The sequence below is a fragment of the Chionomys nivalis genome, chromosome 10 (genome assembly GCF_950005125.1).
Source record: "Chionomys nivalis chromosome 10, mChiNiv1.1, whole genome shotgun sequence".
NCBI lineage: Eukaryota > Metazoa > Chordata > Mammalia > Rodentia > Cricetidae > Chionomys > Chionomys nivalis.
Window position 1 is genome coordinate 51,816,230 of NC_080095.1, and position 22,426 is coordinate 51,838,655.

The 22,426-nt window shown below is 40.8% G+C and overlaps 1 protein-coding gene across 1 annotated transcript in view; it reads right to left on the reverse strand.

Moving 5' to 3' along the window:
- Positions 1-10,672, reverse strand: part of Lrrc9 (leucine rich repeat containing 9) — a 56,188-nt gene extending 45,516 nt beyond the window's left edge. The window contains exons 1-6 of the mRNA XM_057782698.1: positions 10,585-10,672; positions 3,211-3,292; positions 2,718-2,936; positions 1,792-1,932; positions 998-1,061; positions 413-483 (exon numbers count right to left, since the gene is read on the reverse strand). Coding sequence (XP_057638681.1) covers positions 413-483; positions 998-1,061; positions 1,792-1,932; positions 2,718-2,936; positions 3,211-3,258 — 543 coding nt within the window. The 5' untranslated portion in view covers positions 3,259-3,292; positions 10,585-10,672. The remainder of the gene's footprint in view (positions 1-412; positions 484-997; positions 1,062-1,791; positions 1,933-2,717; positions 2,937-3,210; positions 3,293-10,584) is intronic.
- Between the last annotated feature and the right edge of the window lie 11,754 nt (positions 10,673-22,426).

A 22,426-nucleotide genomic window follows, 5' to 3' on the forward strand; every position in this document is an offset into this window, starting at 1 on the left:
GAGAAAGTCACATCCTACTATCTGGCTAAGCAGCTGTTTTTTGGTTCTACAAGAATCCAGTCATTATGACTACTTGGACAGATGCTTCTCAAACTCTCTAGAGCAGTGGTGCTCAACCTTCCTAATGCCAAGACCCTTTAAAACAGTTCCTCATGTTGTGGCGATCTCTAACCATAAAATTATTTCATTGCACTTCATAACTGTAATTTTGCTATTGTTATGAATCGTAATGTAAACATCTGATGTGCAGGATATCTGATATGAGACTCCCAAAGCCTTAGAGCATCAGAAAACACAAAGCTAATAACTCAATGAAATTACTCTTGAAGGAGAATTGTTTGGTGTATTTTCTGGTCTATACAGTTTGTAACTCAGGTTGATAACCAGAAACCAGTCATTTAGTTGAACACACCTTAAAAGAAGTAATTTGGTTTCCAGAAAGGTTTAGTTTTTCCAGTTGGTCATTGGGATCAAGACATCGCCCTATAATTTAAAAACAAGATTAAAAAACCATTAGGGATGAAGATATAGCTCAGTGGCAGAGTGTCTGCCCTACATGCCCAAGGCCCTGAGTTCAATCCTCAACATCACAAAAACAATTAAGTTTCTCGTTCTACCTTTATTATATATCCTGGCATACTTGTGGGTTATGGATGACCATTATTTCCAGCATATTAATAGGATTCATGATACCACTGTATAATCAGCGATAGTTATTAGTGACTGGTAGTTATGCATTTGAGCCATAGTTTTCAAAATAGAGAAGTGGGGGTGGTTCGGGGAAGAGTTGCGTGCGTGTAAGTCTTATCAAAACACTTCAGGAGAGACTCTCAAAGGAGCACTCGCTGTTTTAAAGATCTTCACACCTCAATGGAAAGAACCCCATCTAAGATGTAGAAAGAAAGAGCTTGTCAATGACAGAAAGCCTAAAAGGAACAACTCTAAGCACACACTTTTAAAACGCTCTCGTCCGGATTCCAGAGGAAACAGTACGTACCAATGCTGCTTATCAGGTTTCCTGCGAGGTTGAGGTCATTTAAATTCTTCAGAGTCTCTAAGCCCTGCAAGTGTAGACAACATGCAATTTTAAAAATTACTAATTCTGACCCCCCTGGTTATTTCCTTGGGTGTTCTAACAGTAGATAACGTGTGCTTCACAGGCCCAGAGGAAAATGGGTACAATTCAGTCACCCCTGTCTCACTTTAATGGAACCTGGAGAGAATTTCAAGAAGGAACAGAAAGGAGGGGAGGGTAAGAAAAGCGGAGTGAGTGGAGAACCACCATATCCCACAACATTTTTATGATTTCAGGCAAGTCACACAGCCTCTCTAAGGATCCTGATTGAGAACCTTCACCTCCAAATGTCACCTTACTTCCCAGGCCAGTTGTGGACAATAGACAATGGCTCCTTATAAAATGCAACCTACACGCTAGTTCTTCTTTTTTGCCTCATGAAAATAAATCGTGCATGAGAGTTTTGCCTGCATGTATGTCTACTGTGTGTGCCTGGTGTCCACAGAGAGCAGTAGAGGGTGTTAGGTGCCCTGGAACTGGAGTTACAGACACTTGTGAGCTGCCATGTGGGTGTTGGGAATGGAACCCAGGTCCTCTGGAAGAATAGCCAGTGCTCTTAACCACTGAGCCATCTCTCTCCAGCCACTCCCAGTTCTTTTTGACAACAACAACTGTGCTATTTATACATATTTTGACCCTTAACACTAAATTATCTAGGACAGTGGTTTAAATGCCAGTAAACTGGCCTGACATGCGAAGTATCGAAATGACCTCACCTCAATAGTTCTTATCATATTGTGGTTCAGCCAAAGAACTTCCAATCTTATTAATTTCTCTAAATTTTGTATTTTGGAAATTTTATTGTAATATAAATATAATTTTTCCAAATTTTTACATTCTTGAAGGCCTTCAATTTTCTGTTGAAAAGGAGATTGAAGAGTGTTATTTATTTTGTCATTAACTCATCAAATAAAGTAGGTTTCTAAGTCTTTTTTCTTTTAAATACCATTTTATTGCGATATCAATACCCCCCCAAAATTAACTAAAAATTTGAAGTAAACATATAATTTCTCTGCCTAAATACAAAATATTTAATTTTCTATACTTTAAGTGTTAGTCAATGACATCAACTTTATATAAATAAAATCAGAGATATCTGATTTTATGGGCCATTCTCATTTTGCTTAAGAGCATCTTAATGCATTTTCATATTTTTTCAAAGTATATTTAACAATTACAAAGTATTTTATGAAATTCATACTAGTTTTCTTTAAAATCACCCTATGTGCAGAATGTTCACACTGAGAATTTCGCCTGTTGTGGAAAAGCTGTAGCCGACTCTCACACACGTAACTCTTCCCTGCTGCTGAACTGCTCCTCTAGGATACAATCCCTAGGCGAGGAATTTCTGAGTTAAAAGGTGTGTATGTTTCTATTGCTCATGTTGCATCTTGTATTGTTGCTTTCTTAACCATTTAGTGCCTAATTGAAACAATTTTACTTATAAATAATTCTGGCAATGATCTGATTTGATATATTCAACAAAAAATAGCATATTTATGTTTTGATTCCTTATTCCTGCTTCCACACATTTTCATCTTTGCTCATTTTTCAGTTTTGATCCATACATGTTGCACATATTTTAATGAATTATTTTTCCAAAGCCTAAGATGCATTTCGTCATTTGTCTGTTTAAACTTACCTCTATGTAGCACTCAGCAATCCAAAGTTCTTTAAGTTGTAAGCAAGTCTCCAATCCTGAAATCTCCCTTATATCCTGAGCAACAATTGTGAGACTCGATAAGTTAGGAAACAATGATAATCCAACTATTCGGGGATACCCTGAGAAAAACATCTCCAGTTTGGAAGTATCTGATCCTTCTTGTCCAACCATCTCATAAGATAAACCATTGCACAAACACTGTTCCAAAAGAAAGAATTTCAATTATTATCTGTTCTAAATAGTTAAGACATTATCTTTTGACATCAGAAACTATAAACTTCCTGTTAAACTGACACCATTCTTGTACTCCCACAAAAGAGGAGCTGGAGCACATCCATAATTTCTGTGCTTCCAAAAGTCACAGGAGAGGAGTATCCTCCCTGTCGGTTCTCAGAGCCCCGTGAAGGAGTGTCAAATGTTCTACTTAACATCCTTGCAAATATTGTTGAAAAGAAACCGGAGTTGGACTTACCAGTTCTTTAACAATTTCACTTCGATTTAAGTTTCCACTTTCAATCATCTTCCATTAAGAAACAATGGTCATAGTCATATATCTAGTAAACAAATGGGAGATTGACATTAGCCTTAGAGTCATGGTGGTACAGTGGAGTATCGCCTTAATGCATTTCCAGGTGTCCATGGAGACCTCCTTCCATCTCTAGAGTATCCATTTACAAACATTTTTACCATTCTGAACTTAATTTTGCCTCTCCACACTTCTTTCTATTTTATTTGGTCCAAATATAGTCTTCCTTCTAAACAATAAACCTTCAAAGTACTTGAAGAAGCCGTCTTTGACCTTTCCTCAAGACTCTGAGTCATCGTCGGATCGTCCCGCTTTTTTCTCATACATGGACTGTAGCTTTGATTTCTCATCAGGCTATGGTTCCCCAAGCCAAACCCACTTCTCTAATCTACAAAAGGACTCCTGGAAAGTAGATAGAGAATTCATTTGCACTGGGAAAATGAAATTAGATACCTAAGATCTAGGTGATTTCTCTATATAAGAATAGCCGGAAAGTGGTGGCACATGCCTTTAATCCCAGCACTTGGGATGCAAAGGTAAGCAGATCTCAGTGAGTTCAAGGCCAACCTGGTCTACAAAGTGAGTTCCAGAACAGCCAGAACGGTTACACAGAGAAACCCTGTCTCAAAAACAAACAAACAAGAATAGATATTAAGAAGAATTACTAAGGCTTATATGGCATGGTAATAAATACTCATTAAAACGAGTTCACTGATTTCTCTTTTGTCACAGTTGATATGAACCAATTAATATCTAAATGGCTTTAATAAAAAATTAATTAAATGTTCATAATCTTAAATATTTTCATTATGTAATGCATATACTAAAAAGTGGAGGAATCTTGTTTTTAATACAATGATATGACAAAATGTGGGAAACATTGTATAATTTCATTCACCCTAACTCCCTCCTGGAAGTGTACATCTGTACATAAATGTGTGCATATACAGCTCTGATGAAAAGGCATCCTGGCAGCCGGGAGCCAAGGAATATCACAATGTCACACCACACAATAAACCTCACACAAGAGATTTATTGGGAAGGAAAAATCCAGGAGGGTGGCTGTCTCTACTCGGGTGAGAAACAGCATCAAACAGAACAGGTTTACAGGGCTTATATAGATAGAGCTCCTTAGGAAGGGGGTGGAGCTTTCCAGGATGGAGATTGGTGGGATTTCGTGTCCAGAGATTGGACGGTTTTACTCTGTAGGATGGGGGCAGTTAGGGCAGTTAGAGTGTTCTGTGGGTGGAACCTGGCAGTTAGAGGTCTTCAGGGGAAGGGGGTCCTGGTCACTAGCATGGCTCAAGGGGCCTTACAATTATGTAAAGAGAAAAATGTGGAAATAAACATTTTAAGTCATTAGCATGAGTGTCAATGAATGCTGATGGGAATAGATTAAGATTAGAAGGTAAGATAAAGATAGAGAAAAAAAGAAGAAGAAAAAGAAAATGGTGTCTTTTTTCAAAAATATTTACTATTATAGAGTTTGAGTGTCTAATTATATTTTAATTTATTGTGCTGTTGATGCATATATGGACTGTTTCTCATTGAGGTCCAATATAAACGCTTCTCTGAGTGTTTATCATGTGGGACAAAGTTCAACATTTCTGTTGGGTTTACCCACAGGAGTAAAATGTCAGACAGCTGTTTTTATGTGCAGTGTTAATGGCTTTCACAGGCACAATCTGAAGCAAAAGAAAATGTACACCTTTGATGATCATACGCTTCTATATCAGTTCATGTGCAAATTGGAAACAAAACTCTGGTGTCAGAAACCTGAATAACAATGGTTCAGTCACAGGTGAGTAAGCAGCAGGAAGCAAAGAGGAGCTTTGGGGACACGGATAAAGGTACTGGAGAAGAATTTGTGTGCTACCTGTGCATATGTTTACGTGAATAAAGTCATACTTACATTTTAATAAGACCCTTCATTCAATCATGTTTATATCCATGTTCAGGAACTTACACAAATTAAGATTTTAGCAAAGCAGCGATTTGAATCCTATGTTTACACACCTTTGCCCCTGATTACAACTAGAAGGCCTACAGCGAGATGAGAACAGAGAAAGGAAACCCTGTGCCAGGGAAAGACCGACCACTAGGAAGACTGATAAAGGTGCTCTCAAGACGAAGCAGACATCAAATTAGGAGAAAAGTTGTTTGTACAAACCATGCCAAAATTCAAGACACCAGAAAGAGAAGTTTCAATACTCTATTTAAAAAAAAATTAAAGCTATTATGAAACTCAGAGCAGCAACTGTTGGTAAAAGGGAGCTACAGGGCATTCACAATGCAGCGGTGATTGCAGCAGCGCTCACAGCCGCATGCAGCTGTTGGTATGTGCACACAGGCTTTGTGGACTGGGGACACTGTCCCTCTATGATTAAGCTGTGGCTTGGACGAGGACTCTCCAAAGTTCAGGTGTCGGAACATAGTGTCATTAAAAGATAAGGTCTTTAAGAGCTCAAGAGGGTGTCTTCCCTCCAGAATGGGAGCTAAGGCTCTAATCACAGTCCGATGGAGGGAGTCTGGTCCCCGTTTCCTCTTCCATCTTGTGACATGTGAAGATCTCACCAGATACCCTTGAGCTTGGACTTCCCAGCACACAGAACCATAGACAACAAATGTCTATTGTTTCTGTTTGGCTCTGGATATTTTGTGATAGTAACATGAAATGGACTAAGGCACCGAGCCAAGGAGAGGAGAGACCCTAGCTAGTGCCACAGTGCAGAAAGCAACCAGAATTATCCCAGTCATTTACATAGTCACCAACATAGAATTACCCAGCCATTTACACAGTCACCAACATAGAATTATCCAGCCATTTACACAGTCACTAACTTAGAATTACCCAGCCATTTACACAGTCACTAACTTAGAATTACCCAGCCATTTACACAGTCACTAACTCATACATCAAGGACCTAAGAGGCACAAGAAAAATGGCAAGAAGGGGAAAGAGAAGCCAGCTTCTGAGATGGTGGGATTTGAGCAAAGACCTAATCACATAAGGTAAGCCATGAAGGAATTTGGATCACATGCATCCAGGCAGAGGTGAGAATATGCTTGGTATATTTGCAGGACAGGGCAATGGATGTGATGGACCACACTGAAGAAAACGGAGATTGATGGCACCTTCAGTCAGTGGAGTGTGGTAGGGTCAGCACCCCTGCTGCCTCATAGGCCCTGTCTGAGGAAGACATGGGATTTGGGGGGTCAGAGAGCCATCAGCTGTGTCGATACTGAAAAGGGCCTGGGCTCCTCCACAGAACATCAACACTGTAGGGGTGAGGTGACTCGCTCTGTGATGGCTAATACTGGTTGTTAACTTGACGGCATCTGGAGTCAACTATGATCCAAGCATCTGGGCCCACCTGTGAGGGATTCTTGTCTGGATCAGATCATTTGAGGTGGGAAGACCCACCTGGAATCTGGATCACGCCCTCTGGTAGCAGCCCACATACAAAGGCATGGAAGAAGGAAGCGGCTGCTTTTTGCCTGCTTGCCCTCACTCTCAGGGGCAAGTCCACTTACCCTGCTGCTGAGACAATGCTTTGCTTGTAATAGAATCCTACTTCCTCGGGATTCCAACACAGACTGAAGACTAGCTGAGACATCCAGGCTTGTCTCCAGTCAGAGACAACCATTTTTGGACTAGTCAGGCCACACCAACAGGCTGTAGTCATTCTAATAATTTTTCTTTACACACACACACAAACACAAACACACAGAGACACACACAAAGAGATAGTCAGACAGACAGACAGACAGACAGACACACACACACACACTAGTTCTTTCCTCTAGAGAACCCTAACTAATGTAGACTCTTAAGTCCCTGAGACCACAAGCCCAGAGTAGCCCTTTCTTCTACGTCTATAGTTGCCTTGGCCATGGAGTTTGATCATTGCAATAGAAAAGAGATGAACACAATACCTTTCTCTTTTTTATGTTTCTTGGTTAGTCTTTCACATTCATTTCTTATGACTAAGACTTAAGATTTTGTTGTGGTTGTTGCTTAGGAAACTGGTGGAGACTAAGGGCACTTGCTGTTCTCCAGAGCACCCACAGAGGGGGCTAAGAACTGCCCCTGCTTCACAGATCCCATTCCTCTGGCCTCTGTAAGGACCTGCAACCTTGCCTAATACCCACATAAATAATTAATATTAAAAATTAAATTTCAAAACAAGATTTTTAAAAGTCCAGCTGGCATTCTGATTTGATAGTACATTAAAAAAATTAACATAGAAGGGCGTTCACCTTCACAGTGTCTTCTAAAAACAAAGTCCGTCTCTGCAATAGTCCAGAGGACAACATTTTCTGGGTATGCAAGCATGTGGATTACTCGTCAACCTCACATTATTCTGTCTTCATCGCTGCCCCTATTTGGGCAAAATAATTCTATTTGAACTCAATAGTTAACTGACAAGACAAAAATTGAAAACTCCAGCTACATTTGAAGTATGAGAAGCTGTGCCCCAGTTACAGAGGGGACTGTTTGTGTGTTTCTAACTAGCTTCCTTTCCTGAGGAGGATTAAAGACGAAATCCTGGGATTCACAACAGTACTCTAATGCTCACCACCCCTTTCGAGCTTTTCCTCACTCCCTTCTTTCTTCCCCTTCACTTCCATCCCCTCTCCCTGTCTCCTCCCTATCTCCTAGCAGATGGACTTGTCCTTGTCCTCATTGTCACAGAAGACATGGCTGTCTTAGGATATACTCCCTTCCATCTCCTTTCTCCTTAAAGACACGGTCTTTCCCTTAGGTCTTTTGGCTCGGTGGAAATATTCATTTTGGGGCTGGGAGGTGGCTCAGTGGGTAAAGAGTCTGTGTCTACTGCGTGAGCATGAGGACCTGAGGCTCGATTCCCAGCACCCATGTAAAAGCCGGACATCCCATCTGGGAGTAGAGACGAGAGACCCCAAGAAGTTGTGGGGTGTGGGGGGGTGGGAGTGGGGAAGGTTTGCGGGTCAGACAATTTAGTTAAATTGGTAAGCTCCAGGTTTACCTAAAAAAATAAGGTAGAGGGCAATTGAGGAAGACACTCCGTATTAGCTGTCTCCAGGTTCTACACAGCCTTATGTGGGTGTACATATCCCTAATACAAGTGTGCATGTATTATATACAGTAAATAATTAGATGAACAAATAAATTAAATAACCTTCATTTTGTTGGAAATGAATCTTTTTCTGGGCACGGATCCACCCTTTTCTATCTCTGCTAGAGCATTGCTCTGTCGGTCCTCCATCTTTCTTTCCATAGTCTCCTTTCCTCTGTGTGTGAGTACCAGATCTGCCTATTTAGAAAAGTCCTTTCTATTGTGCCTTTTTTTTTTAAAATGAAGAGCTATTTTTGAAGCTTTCACAAGGAACTTTCTAGACCATTAGTAGCAACAATTCACTGCCTCCATGCAGTCGTCAGCCTACTGTGTTGTGAAAGAAAACACTTCAAGCCACCACAGTTTCTACTGCTAAGCAAGACCAACAACAACCTTCAAGTTGTCAAGGACAGAGGACCTGTTTTGGTTCACAACTTGACCTTGATGTGACATTGAGCCATGCTGAAAGCATTGAGCAACGTTGATGACTATTGAGGTTTTCTCCTTGGTTTCTTTCTATGCCCTCCCTCCCTCCCTCCCTCCCTCCCTCCTTCTCTGTGTGTGCACGTGCAGGTAGAAATGCTGGTGCATGCTGTAAATGTGGAGGCCAGAGGACAACCTCAGGAGCCACCCCTCTGGTGCCATCCAGCTTGAGCTTCTTTCGAGAGTGCTTCCTATGGGAGCTCACCTGTTAGGCTAGGCTAGCTGACCAGGGAGCCCCAGGACTTGGCTCGCCTCCCCAGCCCTGGAATTAAATGCAATGTTTTCTTTCCATGGCTCTGGGCTGGAACTCGGGTCCTCTTGCTTTCCCAGGAAGCACTCGACTGTCTAAACCGTCTCTCTAGCCCCCTGCTTGCTATTTTGAATTAACAGCTTCTTTCTTTGTAAAACTTTCTCGTCTTTCTTTTCCTCCTTCCTCTGCAATAAATCCAAAGTCTCTGTGGAAAACTCCATGCGCATGTGTCACACACATGGCAAATTCAGAGTGTCCCAAACTGAGCTCCTGTTTCCCAACGAATGTGCTTTTCCCCAATGAACGCTTTCTTGGGATAAAGGACACCACTGTCGCCTTTCCACCCAAGTTGGAAACCTGAGACATATCCCCCTGTCTTCCCCAGGACCCTCCTCATCAAGCCCCTTTTCATGTGCACCATAAAGTCTACCCAAGTTTTCATGATTCCTCTCCAGTCACTGTCACTGTGTCCCCTTCTCTGGATGTCCTTCCTGCTGTCACTTCCACCTTCCCCATTCCTTACACTACTGGGGCAGGCAGGCTCCTGAAGGGTTCATTTGCTTGTGCTGCTCCTCTTGGAAGGTGTTTATGGTTACCATACCAATCTCTCAAACTCCTGGTCAACTAAAATAGCAACACAATATTCCAGGACAGGTTGTCCTGGCTGTACTTCTGAATATACCTCTTCTCTCCCTGAAATGTTTTATCTCCTTGACTTTATACGCCATGCAACTTTAAGATTACACCGAGTCTTCTCCGAAGACTTGAATTTTCTTTGGTTTTATTATAAACATTCTCTTCCACGTGACTGGGTTAGGCTAGCACATGCCATGTGGCCAGCAGTGTCTGTCACATTGTATTGTGAGAACTTGTAGGCCTTTTGTCCCAGCATGCTCACCGAAGGCAGGAACTATGACCCATGGTGGATGACCAATGTAATTTACCCAGTGGTTCGAATTAACTGTCACACCACAGATCCAAATAATGTTGAACATTGTTCTGCAGGACACTTCAGAACACAGTACCAACTGTCTTGTAAAGAACTGTTTCTGTCTCCTTAGAAGAACTGGATAAGCATCTATCGAAGGAGACTATCTACAGAGCAGAAGCCCTATATGATCCAACTGTTTTCTCGCTTGAGTACAAAGGGATCAGGATCCAACTGATAGCCCATGTAAACACCCTTCTTTCTCTGGATGATCAGTATCATGTTGCAGGGAGCACCCACGTCTTCCGGTCCAGTACCCACCCGAGGTTGTGGCACACCTTTCCTTTCTTCTTTTTGCTGGGGCCTTCCTCTAAATTATTATTATTCCTTTATTATTATAACTATTATCACAATATTATTATAATCTCCATTGCACCATTACGTAGGTCCCTTGGCCTGTGTGTTGCTGGTAGATTCCTCCACGTGTTGAGTAAAGCAAACTCCCTGATCTTTCCTACAAGGGAGGGATGCCTGGAGGTCACCGGCGGACAGATACCCACCTTATTCCAGAGAGAGAGTGGATTCCGAGGCTGTCCGAGACAGATCAGAGAGCACTCCGACCTCCCAATCCCTGTGTGCAGCTGACACCACACGTTTTCCAGCCCGGGCCTGCTGTGTACTGACCGCCCACTGTGGTTGCCTAGGAAACCCGCTCTCCGCCTCCCTTGACCTCTAGGTCACGAAGGGGATGAAGAGGGCGGGGAAATCAGCTGCTCATCCTTGTCTGTATCACGTGGTGGTAACCTCCAACCAATCAACATAGGCGGGTAAGACACCCGCTCCCCCGCGCCCCAAGACCCTACCCCCATCCCTCGCTAGTGCTTCTAGGGGAAGCGGTGAGAGACCGTTGCTAGGCGCTAGACTCTACATCTTTCCCCCCTTATTTGCTTCCAACCACTGAGTGGCAGTTTGCAGACAAGCCGGTGAGGACGTGATTTAGGCATTTTCACGGTGAAAGTTTTTGACACTTGGAGTCTCGAAGATAGTATTAACTGGTCTTGATCCCCACCACGGCATGGAGTAGCGGGGTCAAAAGACCTTATCCCTCAGCTGCTGACCTCTGCCCCATCTGCCGCGCCCCTGCAGCCTCCGGAGCCTTGTAAGCCCCGGAGAGAAAGAGCAAGAACCAGGCAGACAGAGGAAAGTATGGATGCCACTCTTTTCAAAAGACCCCTTGGGTCTTCTAGTTCTCAGGCAGGTTTTCGAGAGTCTTTTGTTTGCCAAAATGCTCAGGAGGCAATAATTATTTACAAAATAGAGTAGAAATGGGGAGGGGGGCAGTAAGAGACTGACGAGAAAGCAATGAACTTAGAAAACAACCCAAATCATCCCCAGCTAGCTCTCTACGTTCTTGAGATTCGCTCTGTACACTACTAGAGTTAGCAGTGTATGTGCCTTGAAATATGGTAGTCCAAACCAGTGTGTAATACAACAAATACACTTTGTACCTTAAATACCTAGTGTGCAAAGAAGCAATAGAAACGGTTTCGTTAATGACTTTTACCTTGGTCACGCCGAAATATTTGGGGTTCACTGGGTTAAATAAAAGCTTTTTATTTTTTTAAAAAAGAAAACAAACTATCTTTTTTCATTATACATTCCAATCCAAGTTTCCATTCCCTCCCCTCCTGTCCTCCCATTTTCTCCACTTACCCTCCCCCCACACCTTTAAAAGCTTTTAATGTTGAAAATTTGACTATCAGGGCAATTTATAATTGCTTAGGCATTGGCTTATTTTGGGCAGAGAATGTCGCTGTTTGCTGTCTATTGCAAGGGTTAAACACTGTGGCCCAACTCAACTTGAGGGGAGGGTTTATTTGACAAATATGGCCAGATCACAGTACTTCGAGGGGATAGACAGGGAGGGTCTCAAGCGGGAGCAGAGGCAGGAACTGCAGGGAAATGCTGGCCCATTGCTTACAGTCCTTTGCTTGCTCACCTTGTTTGCCTATTCAGCCCAGATCCACATGCTCAGGGTGGCACTGTCCACAGTGGGCTGGGCCCTCTAGTATCAATGTCCCACAGACATGACCTCAGAACAATTTGATAGAGGCAGTTCCTCAGTTCAGAGCCCTTCATTCTATCGAATTTTGTACCAAACTCACAAAAAATAAGAAGATACCCTACAGACTTGCCTTCAGGCCAATCTGATGGAGGTGCTTTCTCAAAGTTCCCTCTTACCGGATGACTTTAAGCTTGTTTTTACAATTCATGGAGGTTTTGTTAATATTTATGATCTTTGGGTCTTCCTGCAAAATAGTGTCTGTAATGCTCTTTCCCATCACTGGATGGCCTCTTTGCTCCTCCTACTTTTAAATTGGTCTCTCAAGAAAAATTTCAGGTTTTAAATATTTCTATTTAATGACTCTAGAGTTCAACGCCTATGCCGACTTTACTATCTGTGATACCTCCGGTAAACAAACTCACAGAAAAAGTAAATTAATTTTCCTCCGTGTTTTCATTTCACTGAACATTGTTTCTCCCTGTCAGTGTCAGATTAAAATTAAACCAATTAGAACATTTGTGATTTGAAGGTAAAACTAAAATCAAGGTTTAAAAAATCTGAATTATGTTTTACTTTTATGATAGTCCTCTCTTGAGGATCTAATTGAACAAGATAACCTACACTTGGAGAAGCTGCTTTTTTTTTAAAAGAATTTAAAGACTAATTAGAAGGTGCTGTGATAGTTTCTATTTTAAAATTTTAAGGAAATTGCATTGTAAGTCAGTCAGACAAAATTATCTACTGATGCATCAAAATTTTCACTTTGGGTTTGCTAGTTAGTTTTTCCCTTCTTTCCTTCCTTCCTTCCTTCCTTCCTTCCTTCCCTCCCTCCCTCCCTCCCTCCCTCCCTCCCTCCCTCCCTCCCTCCCTCCTTCCTTCCTTCCTTCCTTCCTTCCTTTCTTTCTTCCTTCTGTCCTTCCTTTTTTACTTCCCTCCCTCCCTCCCTCCCTCCCTCCCTCCCTCCCTCCCTCCTCTTCCTCAACTTGACACAAGCTAAAGTTATCTGGCATGAGAGAACCTTAATTGAGAAAAACACCTCCATCAGATTGGCCCAAAGGCAAGTCTGTAGGGTATCTTCTTGTTAATGATTGACATGGGGGAACCCAGGCCACTGTGGGCGGCTCCACCTTGGGCAGATGGTCCTGAATTGTGTAAGAAAGCACCAAGGAAGCCATGGGGTGGGAGCCAACAAGCAGCCTTTCTCCATGGTTCTGCTTCAGCTCCTGCCTCCGGGTTCCTCCCTTGATTTCTTAACGCCTCTTCAGGGATGAAATGTGGTCTGGGGTTTGCAAGATGAAATAAACCCTTTCCCATCTAAATTGCTTTTTGGCCATGATGCTTATCAGAGCAATAGAAAGCAAACTAGAACAGGAAGAATGTAGTGTTTGGGGATGAAAATACAGAGATGATCAGAATTCATTGTTTTGAAGGATGGAAATCTGTTGTGATTTCCCTAAAGGAGAAAGTGCTAGCATACAGTTCATACTATATAAAAACAACTTAAGTGTGAGTGCATGCATGAGGAGGCCAACCCTGCCTCATTCTTCAGGAGCCGTCTATCTTGTCATCTGAGACAGGGTCTCTGGCTGGAACTATGGTGAGCTGGCTGACCAGAGAGCTACCTGCTTCCATCTCCTCCGTCTGGGATTATAGGCAGACACTACTTACCAGAGTCTTTAACCTGGGTTCCAGGTCCTCATACTTGCCCAGCAAGCACCTTGCCTACTGAGGTTCCCCCTGTACCCCCCACCCCCCGCCGCCACATCATGTGAAGAATGCTTTTTTCTTCTAGGGAAAGCTCAAGGACTCTGTCAGCAGGAACTGAATTCAGTATCCTCTACAAGTTCAGAGTAAAAACCTACGGTGACTCGTCAAATTAAAGACTCTGTCCAAAGTAAGTTTTAAAAGATTGCTTGTTTATTCCAACACTCCAGATTACAGTTCAATGCCACAGAACTGGTTTTTATTAATCTCTTCTCACTCTGGGCTTGTTTCATTATACTTTTTTGTGTGTCTGTAAAAAACAAAACAAGACAAAAAAAACCACAAAACTCTAACAACAATGAAAGTGAAATCCCTAACAGAGCTGAAAGGAGAAGTGGTCACACATCCCATCCCTAACCCAGGAGCATCTCCAGTGGACAGCCACTTGCAAATGAAAATTTAGTTTTCTCCAAGGGACTTACACTGGGGAAACAAAGTCCTTTTAAGATGAACTCAGGCATCTTTGGAGGTTCTTTGTTTCATGATATTGTCAGGGCTCCCCCCATCTTACTTTTTATTTTTATTTATTTCATTTTGCCTTACAGGTTCTTTTTGTAGATATTATGGCTTCCAATTTAGTGTTTTTATGAGATTCCTGAGTGTGTGAGTGGGTCTCTATACCTATATCTGTTTCCAGAGCCTCTTCTTGGTCTCTTTTCCTCCTGTCTAATGTGTTAGTTTTTATTTTATCTTCTTATTTTATATTTTATTATTATCCCTTAGAAGCCTGTTTGTTTTCTAATTAGGGATATAAAGGGGAAGGATCCTGATGAGAGAGGAGGTGGGAAGAAACTGGAAGGAGTAAGGGGAGGAAAACCATAATTGGTATATATTTTGTGAGGAAAAAAAATTCTATTTTCAACAAAAGGAAAATTCAAAAGAAAAATTTGAATGGTGCAATCATTCATTAATTAACATCCTTTGGATTAGCCTTTAAATTTATTTATCCAAGAGACCTATCATTAAGAAGAGAGAATGACAGTGATTTCTAATTACAACTCTGCTTCATCATCCCATCAAATGTGAGACCAGAGAATTGAAAGTCTGGAGACTTTAAGTGCTAATTTGAATTTTATATTCTTGTAGACTCTTGATCTTTATATAAATGACTGCTTTGCGGTTAATGATTTCATTAGATTGTCTGTAAAAGTTCACTATCTCATGCTTGAATTTTGCATGGCATAAAAACCCACAAATGAAGTACGATTGAAGAATTACTCAGGCAGTAGACGGAGTAATTATGCGGTACTGACAAAGTCACCCTCAGAGGCCTTCTTATTCACATCTATCAATGAATATTCAAATTCTAGGAAATGAATATATTAATGTATAATTAAAAGTTAGAAGCTGTTCTAGACAAACTTTTAATTAGGTCAACGTAATTCTCTTTCTGAGGTTTCTATCTAGAAGAGTTAGCCTTTGGCTATGATGCATAAGTAATGCATAGAAAAAGGCACCTCCTCTGTCTCAGATAACTTTACCTTCTCATTGTGCCATTCTGGTTATGTTGGTATTGACCTCTCGGCAGCAGCCCAAGGACGGGGAATTTAAGTCTGAGTGTTTGATTTAATCCACTGGAGAAATGACTCCTTCTTCATGAGGGAAAACCCTGTTTCCAGCATTTCTGTATTTAGAACTTAGGATGAAACTCTTGATCATGTTCTTGAATCTGAACACGTTACCTAACTGGGCACACAAAGACCTTCTCCATTTTCCTCTTCAGCTTTTGTCTGTCTCCTACCTCCTCACAAATTAAGGTTTCTTATTATGATTAGTACATGTCAGTTACACAGAACAGTGGGTTTCTTTGATATTTTCATACACACGTTACGTATTTTGATGGTATTCACCCTCTAGTACCCCCCTTCCTCAATAGATCTCTGTATATTTTCATGTTGTTTCTTTTCTCCCCTCCCTTCTCTAGATTCCAAATATGATAGAAAACATGCAATGCTTGCTTTTCTGTGTCTGGTTTATTTCCCTTAACATAATGACATTATGCTCTCTCCATTTCCTATCAATGGCATCACTTTTACCCTTATGGATGAAAAATATTCCATTGTGTGTGTGTGACATGTCTTCTTTCCTTGTCTATTGACTCACTGGTGACTACCTAGACTTATTCTATAAACCAACTTTGTGAAGAGTGCCCTAACAAACACAGATAAGCAGATCTCACTGTTGTATGCTACCCTTCATAACCAGGACTGGTATAGCTGGGTCATACGGTAGACCCTCCTCTAGTCTTTTGAGGAATCTTTATGTTGATTTAGAAGGCACACCTAGTTGCATTTCTGCCTGAATCCTCTCCAGAATTTACTTATTTTGTATTCTTGATGATAGCATCTCTAACTAGAGCAAGATAAAAGTCTCAATGTAGTTTTGATGTGCATTTGTCTAATGTTAAAAAAAGTCCAAGTTTTTTTTTTGTCAAATACCTACCAACTGTCTGTACTTTTTCTGAAAAGTGTCTTTAGTTCATTTGTATATGTATTGATTGGATTACTTATTCTTTGGTGTTAAAATTTAAGTTCTCCTTCTTTGTTTTCTTTTGATCTTCAAGACAGACTTGTTTTGTGTGTATCCCTGGCTGTTCTGGAACTAGCTCTGTAGATCAGGCTGGCTTTGAACTCACATGGATGTATCTGCCTCTGCCTCCCGAATTAGGGAAATAAAGGAGTACATAACTTTAAGTTTTTTTTTTTTTAATGGATACTATTCTTCTGTTGGAAGAATAGCTGGCAAGGATTTTCTCTCATTTTGTAGGTTGCAATTCTAAAATATGTTTTTAAAAAACATTTATTGATCACGTGTATGTATGTACATGGGCACACATGGGCCATGACTTGCATGTAGAGGTCAAAGGACAACTTTCAAGGATCAGTTTTCTTCTATCATGTAAATCCTAGGGATTGAACTCAGGTCACTGGCTTTGGCAGCAGGTATCTTTACCCACCAAATTTCAAGGTTTTTGACTTATGCAGTACAATCATGTATGTTTTATAAACCTAATATATTTGCCTTTTAAATGCTTTGTATGTCTGTATTTTTATTTACATACATGGAATTTTGATGTAAACTTTATTTTGATTTTTAAATCTTGTGCTATTTTATATATGTCTGTGTTTCAGCATGTACATTCAATGAACTGGTTCTGTATTCTGCACTCTAGTCTATAAAGCATACCAACCATTGTTGTCTTGTTGTTATGGTTCCTAGTTATGGGCACTCAGATGGATTCAAATAAGCAACACCACACTGAGAAATCTGTAATTGTTTTCTGAAGGACAATTTCTGTAGGCAGATGTTTCTTTCCCAAGTCCAGATGCCAGTCCCCAATAAAAGACTCAGAGGCTTAATATGAGTTATAAATGTTCAGCCGATAGCTCAGGCTTGTCTTACATTTAAATTAACCTGTATTTCTTATCTATGCTTTGCCACTTGGCTCAAGGCTTGTTTCCTCAATTTCTATATGTTCTGACTTCTTGAAGACTGGCTGGTGTCTCCTCTGAGTCTGCCCTTCTTCCCATCATTCTCCTACTTTGGTTGTCCCACTTATAATCCTTCCCTGGTTACCGACTCATCAGCTTTTTACTAAACCAATCAAGAGACTAATCTTCACAGTGTACGAAGGGATTATTCCATAGCATTTTTTTTTTTTTGGTCTGGGATAAATAGCAGGAATAGAACTATCAGGCTAAAGCAAGCCTACTTAATTTACCAAATACAGTCTGGTAACTTCCTTTCTGCCAGTAGTTCTTGAAGAATCTCACTCCTTTTGTTGGGCAAGCTAAGTGAAAACAAAATCTCTGACCATCCCCCCAAATCCTTTCCACAGCATTGGAAGAAGTCATATTATTGTGACAAGTGTCACATAGTCAAGCCCCTAAAGAGAAGACAAGTACAGGAAGACATGCAGGAGGACGGCTGCAATTCATGGCACACATATTCTCAATGAAGAGGGCTTGACAAGGGCCATTTGTCACACCTTTAGAAAGAGTGTAAACATCATCCTAAATTCTCCTGGTAACTATCTTGAATCACCTGTGTTGACTAAGTGGCTTGACCAAAAGGAAAAACAAGCTATCTCTATGACAGAAGACAGATGAAGACGGAGGTGCCTTGCGTTAATTAAGTTCCTCCTGTACCATGACAATGAGAAGGAAAGGTAACCATCTCCCTTGAGGATTACATTTAAAAGAGCTGGCACCAAGGTCAGGAGAAAGTCATTTGTGCCTTTTAAAGCTGGCAAGAAAGACAACTTAAAAAAAACACATGTATACCTATAAGTCAAGACTCTAAAGAATTTATAATGTGTTCTAAAGAAAGTACCTTGGGGATCATAGTCTCTCCCCTTTCGTGTCAGAGAATTTTTCTTTCCTTATTTGTATTTACACCATTGCTCTGATCTTTGCTAAAGATTTGCATAGTGTCTGCTTCTACTATAAGGCCCTGAGCTCTGTGAGAACATGGACCATCTCTATGTCATTTGTGGTTGCATTTCCTGTATCTAGCTTGATAACCATCCCATGAGAAAGAACTATTGACAGCACGCTTACCAAGTAATATGCTTATTACTTCATTTAAACTACATCATATTTGCAGCAATTTTTCTCTCTAAAATATTCCAGGTTCTTCCCCTTTAAGCAACGTAATACTATGTGAAGACTGGGATTTATAAAGCTCAAATTAACAATCGTGACTTACTACAAGTATCTAATCCCCCACTCTGCAAGACGAAGGACTTCAAACTTCTTACTGTTTCTTCACCTAGCGAAGGACTAAGTGAATGCCATTGGACATCCTTTATGAGCATTAATCTCTTCCATGAGTGTATCTCACAATCTATTCTTCCCAAAGCCCCTCCTTCTAATCAACATGGAGTTAGAATTCCAATGTAAGAATTTGGGAGAGACATAGACATTCTGGTCATTGCTTCCCATCCCTGGTTCTCCCCAGTTCATATCATTTTCACATGCTCACTTCCACCCCAACTGCTCCCCAAAGTCAAGTATCAACTCAGAGCTAAAGTCAAGAGCCTTAATGTTATCTGAATCAAATATAAGTGACCCTCAAGGCAAAGTCCTGGTTGGTCGTAAATCTGTAAAATGTGCTTCTCAAATGAAACAGTGAACAGGCATAGAAAGACCACCCCATTCTGAGAAGGAGACACAGGAAAGAGGAAAAACTAATATGCAGCATTTATATTCAAGCCTACACAAGGAAAATATTAAAAATTCAAGGACAAGGTTAATCTTTTACTCACTGTCCCGTCTTACAGACACACTGGAGCAAAGGTTAGACCCCCAGTCCTCTGGGTGGTGCAGACTTTGTGAGTGTAGCTCTCCTGCAGCTCTCCCAAGTTATGTTGCATACTTGCATTTCTTTCAGGATGGAGTTGCATATGGGTGGCTTCAGCATGTGGTTCTAGGGGTGACTCTCTCTTCACATATCCTTTGGCCATTGCTTTTGCTCAGGCTCTATGCATTTTTATAGGTACAAACTCTACAGATGTTGTGAGCCAGTTCACCCACAGCAAATACCAAATAGCATTCCCCGTGCCGGTATAGCTTCTGTACATCCTTGACAAGAAAGAGTGACATTTTTCTTGAGGTTCCGGTGGCTGAGGACAGGAAAGGATGGTGGCGAAGAGAGAATATGATGAAAGGAATTGTACAGAGTGCTGTTTGTTTACAAAAAGAGCTGGCAAACTATGGCCTGTGGTCCAAGTCCAGCTTGTGCCATGTTTTTGTAAAGTGAGCTTTCATTGGAACACAGCCACACCCATTTGTTTACTCACTACAATGGCAGAGTTGACTGGTTACACAACAGAATGCAACAGAAACCCCATTACCTGCAAAGACTAATATTTACCATCTGGATATTTGCAGCAGCTTTGGCAACATTTTAGATCAGATCTCAGCAGCTCAGAATGTGGAACAGTGGTTATTTTATGAGTTTTAACCGAGACTGTGACTAAGGATTTCAAAGACTTGACTTCAGAGACATTCCCAGAGTTCTTGATCCATCTGTTGAAGAAACACTTGCCGTTTACTGTTTTTGAGTCAGAGTAAACGGCAGTGAACCAACAAGACTCCATCCCCTCCTGGAGCTGCTCTTCTATCGAGAGAAACTGCTTCAGTTCCAAACATTTGTTCCTTGCAACCGGTTCTCATTTCCCGGCTTCCAGATTCCGGGTGAACGGGTGTAAAATCCGATTGGCAGAGATTAGCAAAGGACCCGTGTTTATCATGCCAGAGGTGATGGTTAATTTTGATTGACAACTTGACTGGATCTGAAATGAGCTAAAACACAACTTGCTGGATACTCCTGAGAGGGATTTTTTTTTTTTGTGGGTACATGGTTGGTTTACTTTTGTGATATATTCACACTCTTCATAGTAAAATACTAAAGCAAAAAACAAACAAAAAAACCCAAACCCCATACAAATACCCTTCTGCTGTTCCTGCTCCGAGGCAGGCTAAAATAACCCTCTTAGGCCAGGTACCAGGGTATATGCCTTTCTCCAGTAGGCCAACAGTTTCGTGGATATGGCCTCAGCATCTCCACATTTTTTCAATTGTTTTTATTGAGCTATATATTTTTCTCCACCTCCCTCCTTTCCTCTTCCTTCCCCTTCATGATCCCCATACTCCCAATTTATTCAGGCGGTCTTATCTTTTTCTACTTCCCATGTAGATTAGATCCATGTATGTCTCTCTTAGGGTCCTCATTGTTATCTAGGTTCCCTGGGATTGTAAATTACAGGCTAGTTTTTCTTTGCTTTATGTCTAAAAACCACTTATGAGTGAATACATATTATATTTGTCTTTCTGGGTCTGGGTTACCTCACTCAATATGATGTTTTTTAGATCCATCCATCTACCAGTAAATTTCAAGATGTCATCATTTTTTTCTGCTGTGTAGTATTCCATTGTATAAATGTACCACACTTTACTTACCCATTCTTTGGTCAAGAGGCATTTAGGTTGTTTCAAGGTTCTGGTTATGACAAATAATACTTCTATGAACATAGTTGAGCACATGTCCTTGTGGTATGATTGAGCATCTTTTGGATATATACCCAAAAGTGGTATTGCTAGGTCTTGAAGTAGGTTGTTTCCTAAGTTTCTGAGAAATCGCCATACTGATATCCAAAGGGGCTATACTAGTTTGCATTCCCACCAGCAATGCAGGAGTGTTTCCTTTACCCCACATCCTCTCCAGCATAAGTTGTCATCACTGTTTTTGATCTTACAAGTGTAAGATGGAATCTCAGAGTGGTTTTGATTTGCATTTCTCTGGTGGCTAAGGATGTTGAGCATTTCCTTAAGTTTCTTTCAGTCATGTTATATTCCTCTGTTGAGAGTTCTCTGTTTAGGTCTGTACTCCATTTTTTATTGGTTTATTTGTTCTTTTGGTGACCGATTTTTTTCAATTCTTTGTATATTTTGGAGATGAGCTCTCTGTCTGATGTGGGGTTGGTGAAGATCTTTTCCCATTCTGTAGGCTGCCATTTTGTCCTATTAACCATGTCCTATGCTTTACAGAAGCTTCTCAGTTTCAGGAGATCCCATTTATTAATTATTTCTCTCAGTGTCTGTGCTGCTGGAGTTATATTTAGAAAGTGGTCTCCTTTGCCAATGCCTTCAAGTGTACATCCCACTTTCTCTTCTATGAGGTTCAGTGTGGTTGTGGTCTTTAATCCATTTGGACTTGAGTTTTGTGCATGGTGATAGATATGGGTCTATTTTCATTATTCTACATGTTCTTATACAGCTATGCCAGCACCATTTGTTAAATATGCTTTCTATTTTACATTTTACATTTTTTGCTTCTTTGTCAAAAATTAGGTGTTCATAGGTGTGGTGATTTATATCTGGATCTTTGATTTGGATTCCATTGGTCCTCCTGTCTGTTTTTATGCCAATACCAGGCAGTTTTTAGTACAGTAGCTCTGTAGTAGAGTTTGAAGTCAGGGATTGTGATGCCTCCATATGCTCCTTTATTGTACAGGATTGTTTTGGCTATCCTGGAATTTTTGCTTTTCCATAAGAAGTTGAGTATTGTTCTTTTGAAGTCTGTGAAGAATTTTGCTGAGATTTTGATGGGCATTGCATTGAATCTGTAGATTGCTTTTGGTAAGATTGCCATTTTTACTATGTTATTTCCACCTACCCAAGAGCATGGGAGATCTTTCCACTTTCTGGTGTTTTCTTCAATTTCTTTCTTCAAAGATTTAAAGTTCTTTCATGTCTTCCATTTGTTTGGTTAGAGTTACTCCAAGATATTTTATGTTATTTGTGACTATTGTGAAGGGTGATGTTCCTCTGATTTCTTTCTCAGCCCATTTAAAGGAGGGCTACTGATTTTTTCGAAATAATCTCATATCCTGCTACATTACTGAAGGTATTTATGAGCTGTAAAATTTTGGGGGTCACTTATGTAAACTATCACATCATCAGCAAATAGTGAGAGTTTGACTTCTTCTTTTCTGATTTGTATCCCCTAGATCTCATTTTGTTGTCATATTGCTCTAGCTAGAACCTCAAGAAGTATAGTGAATAGATATG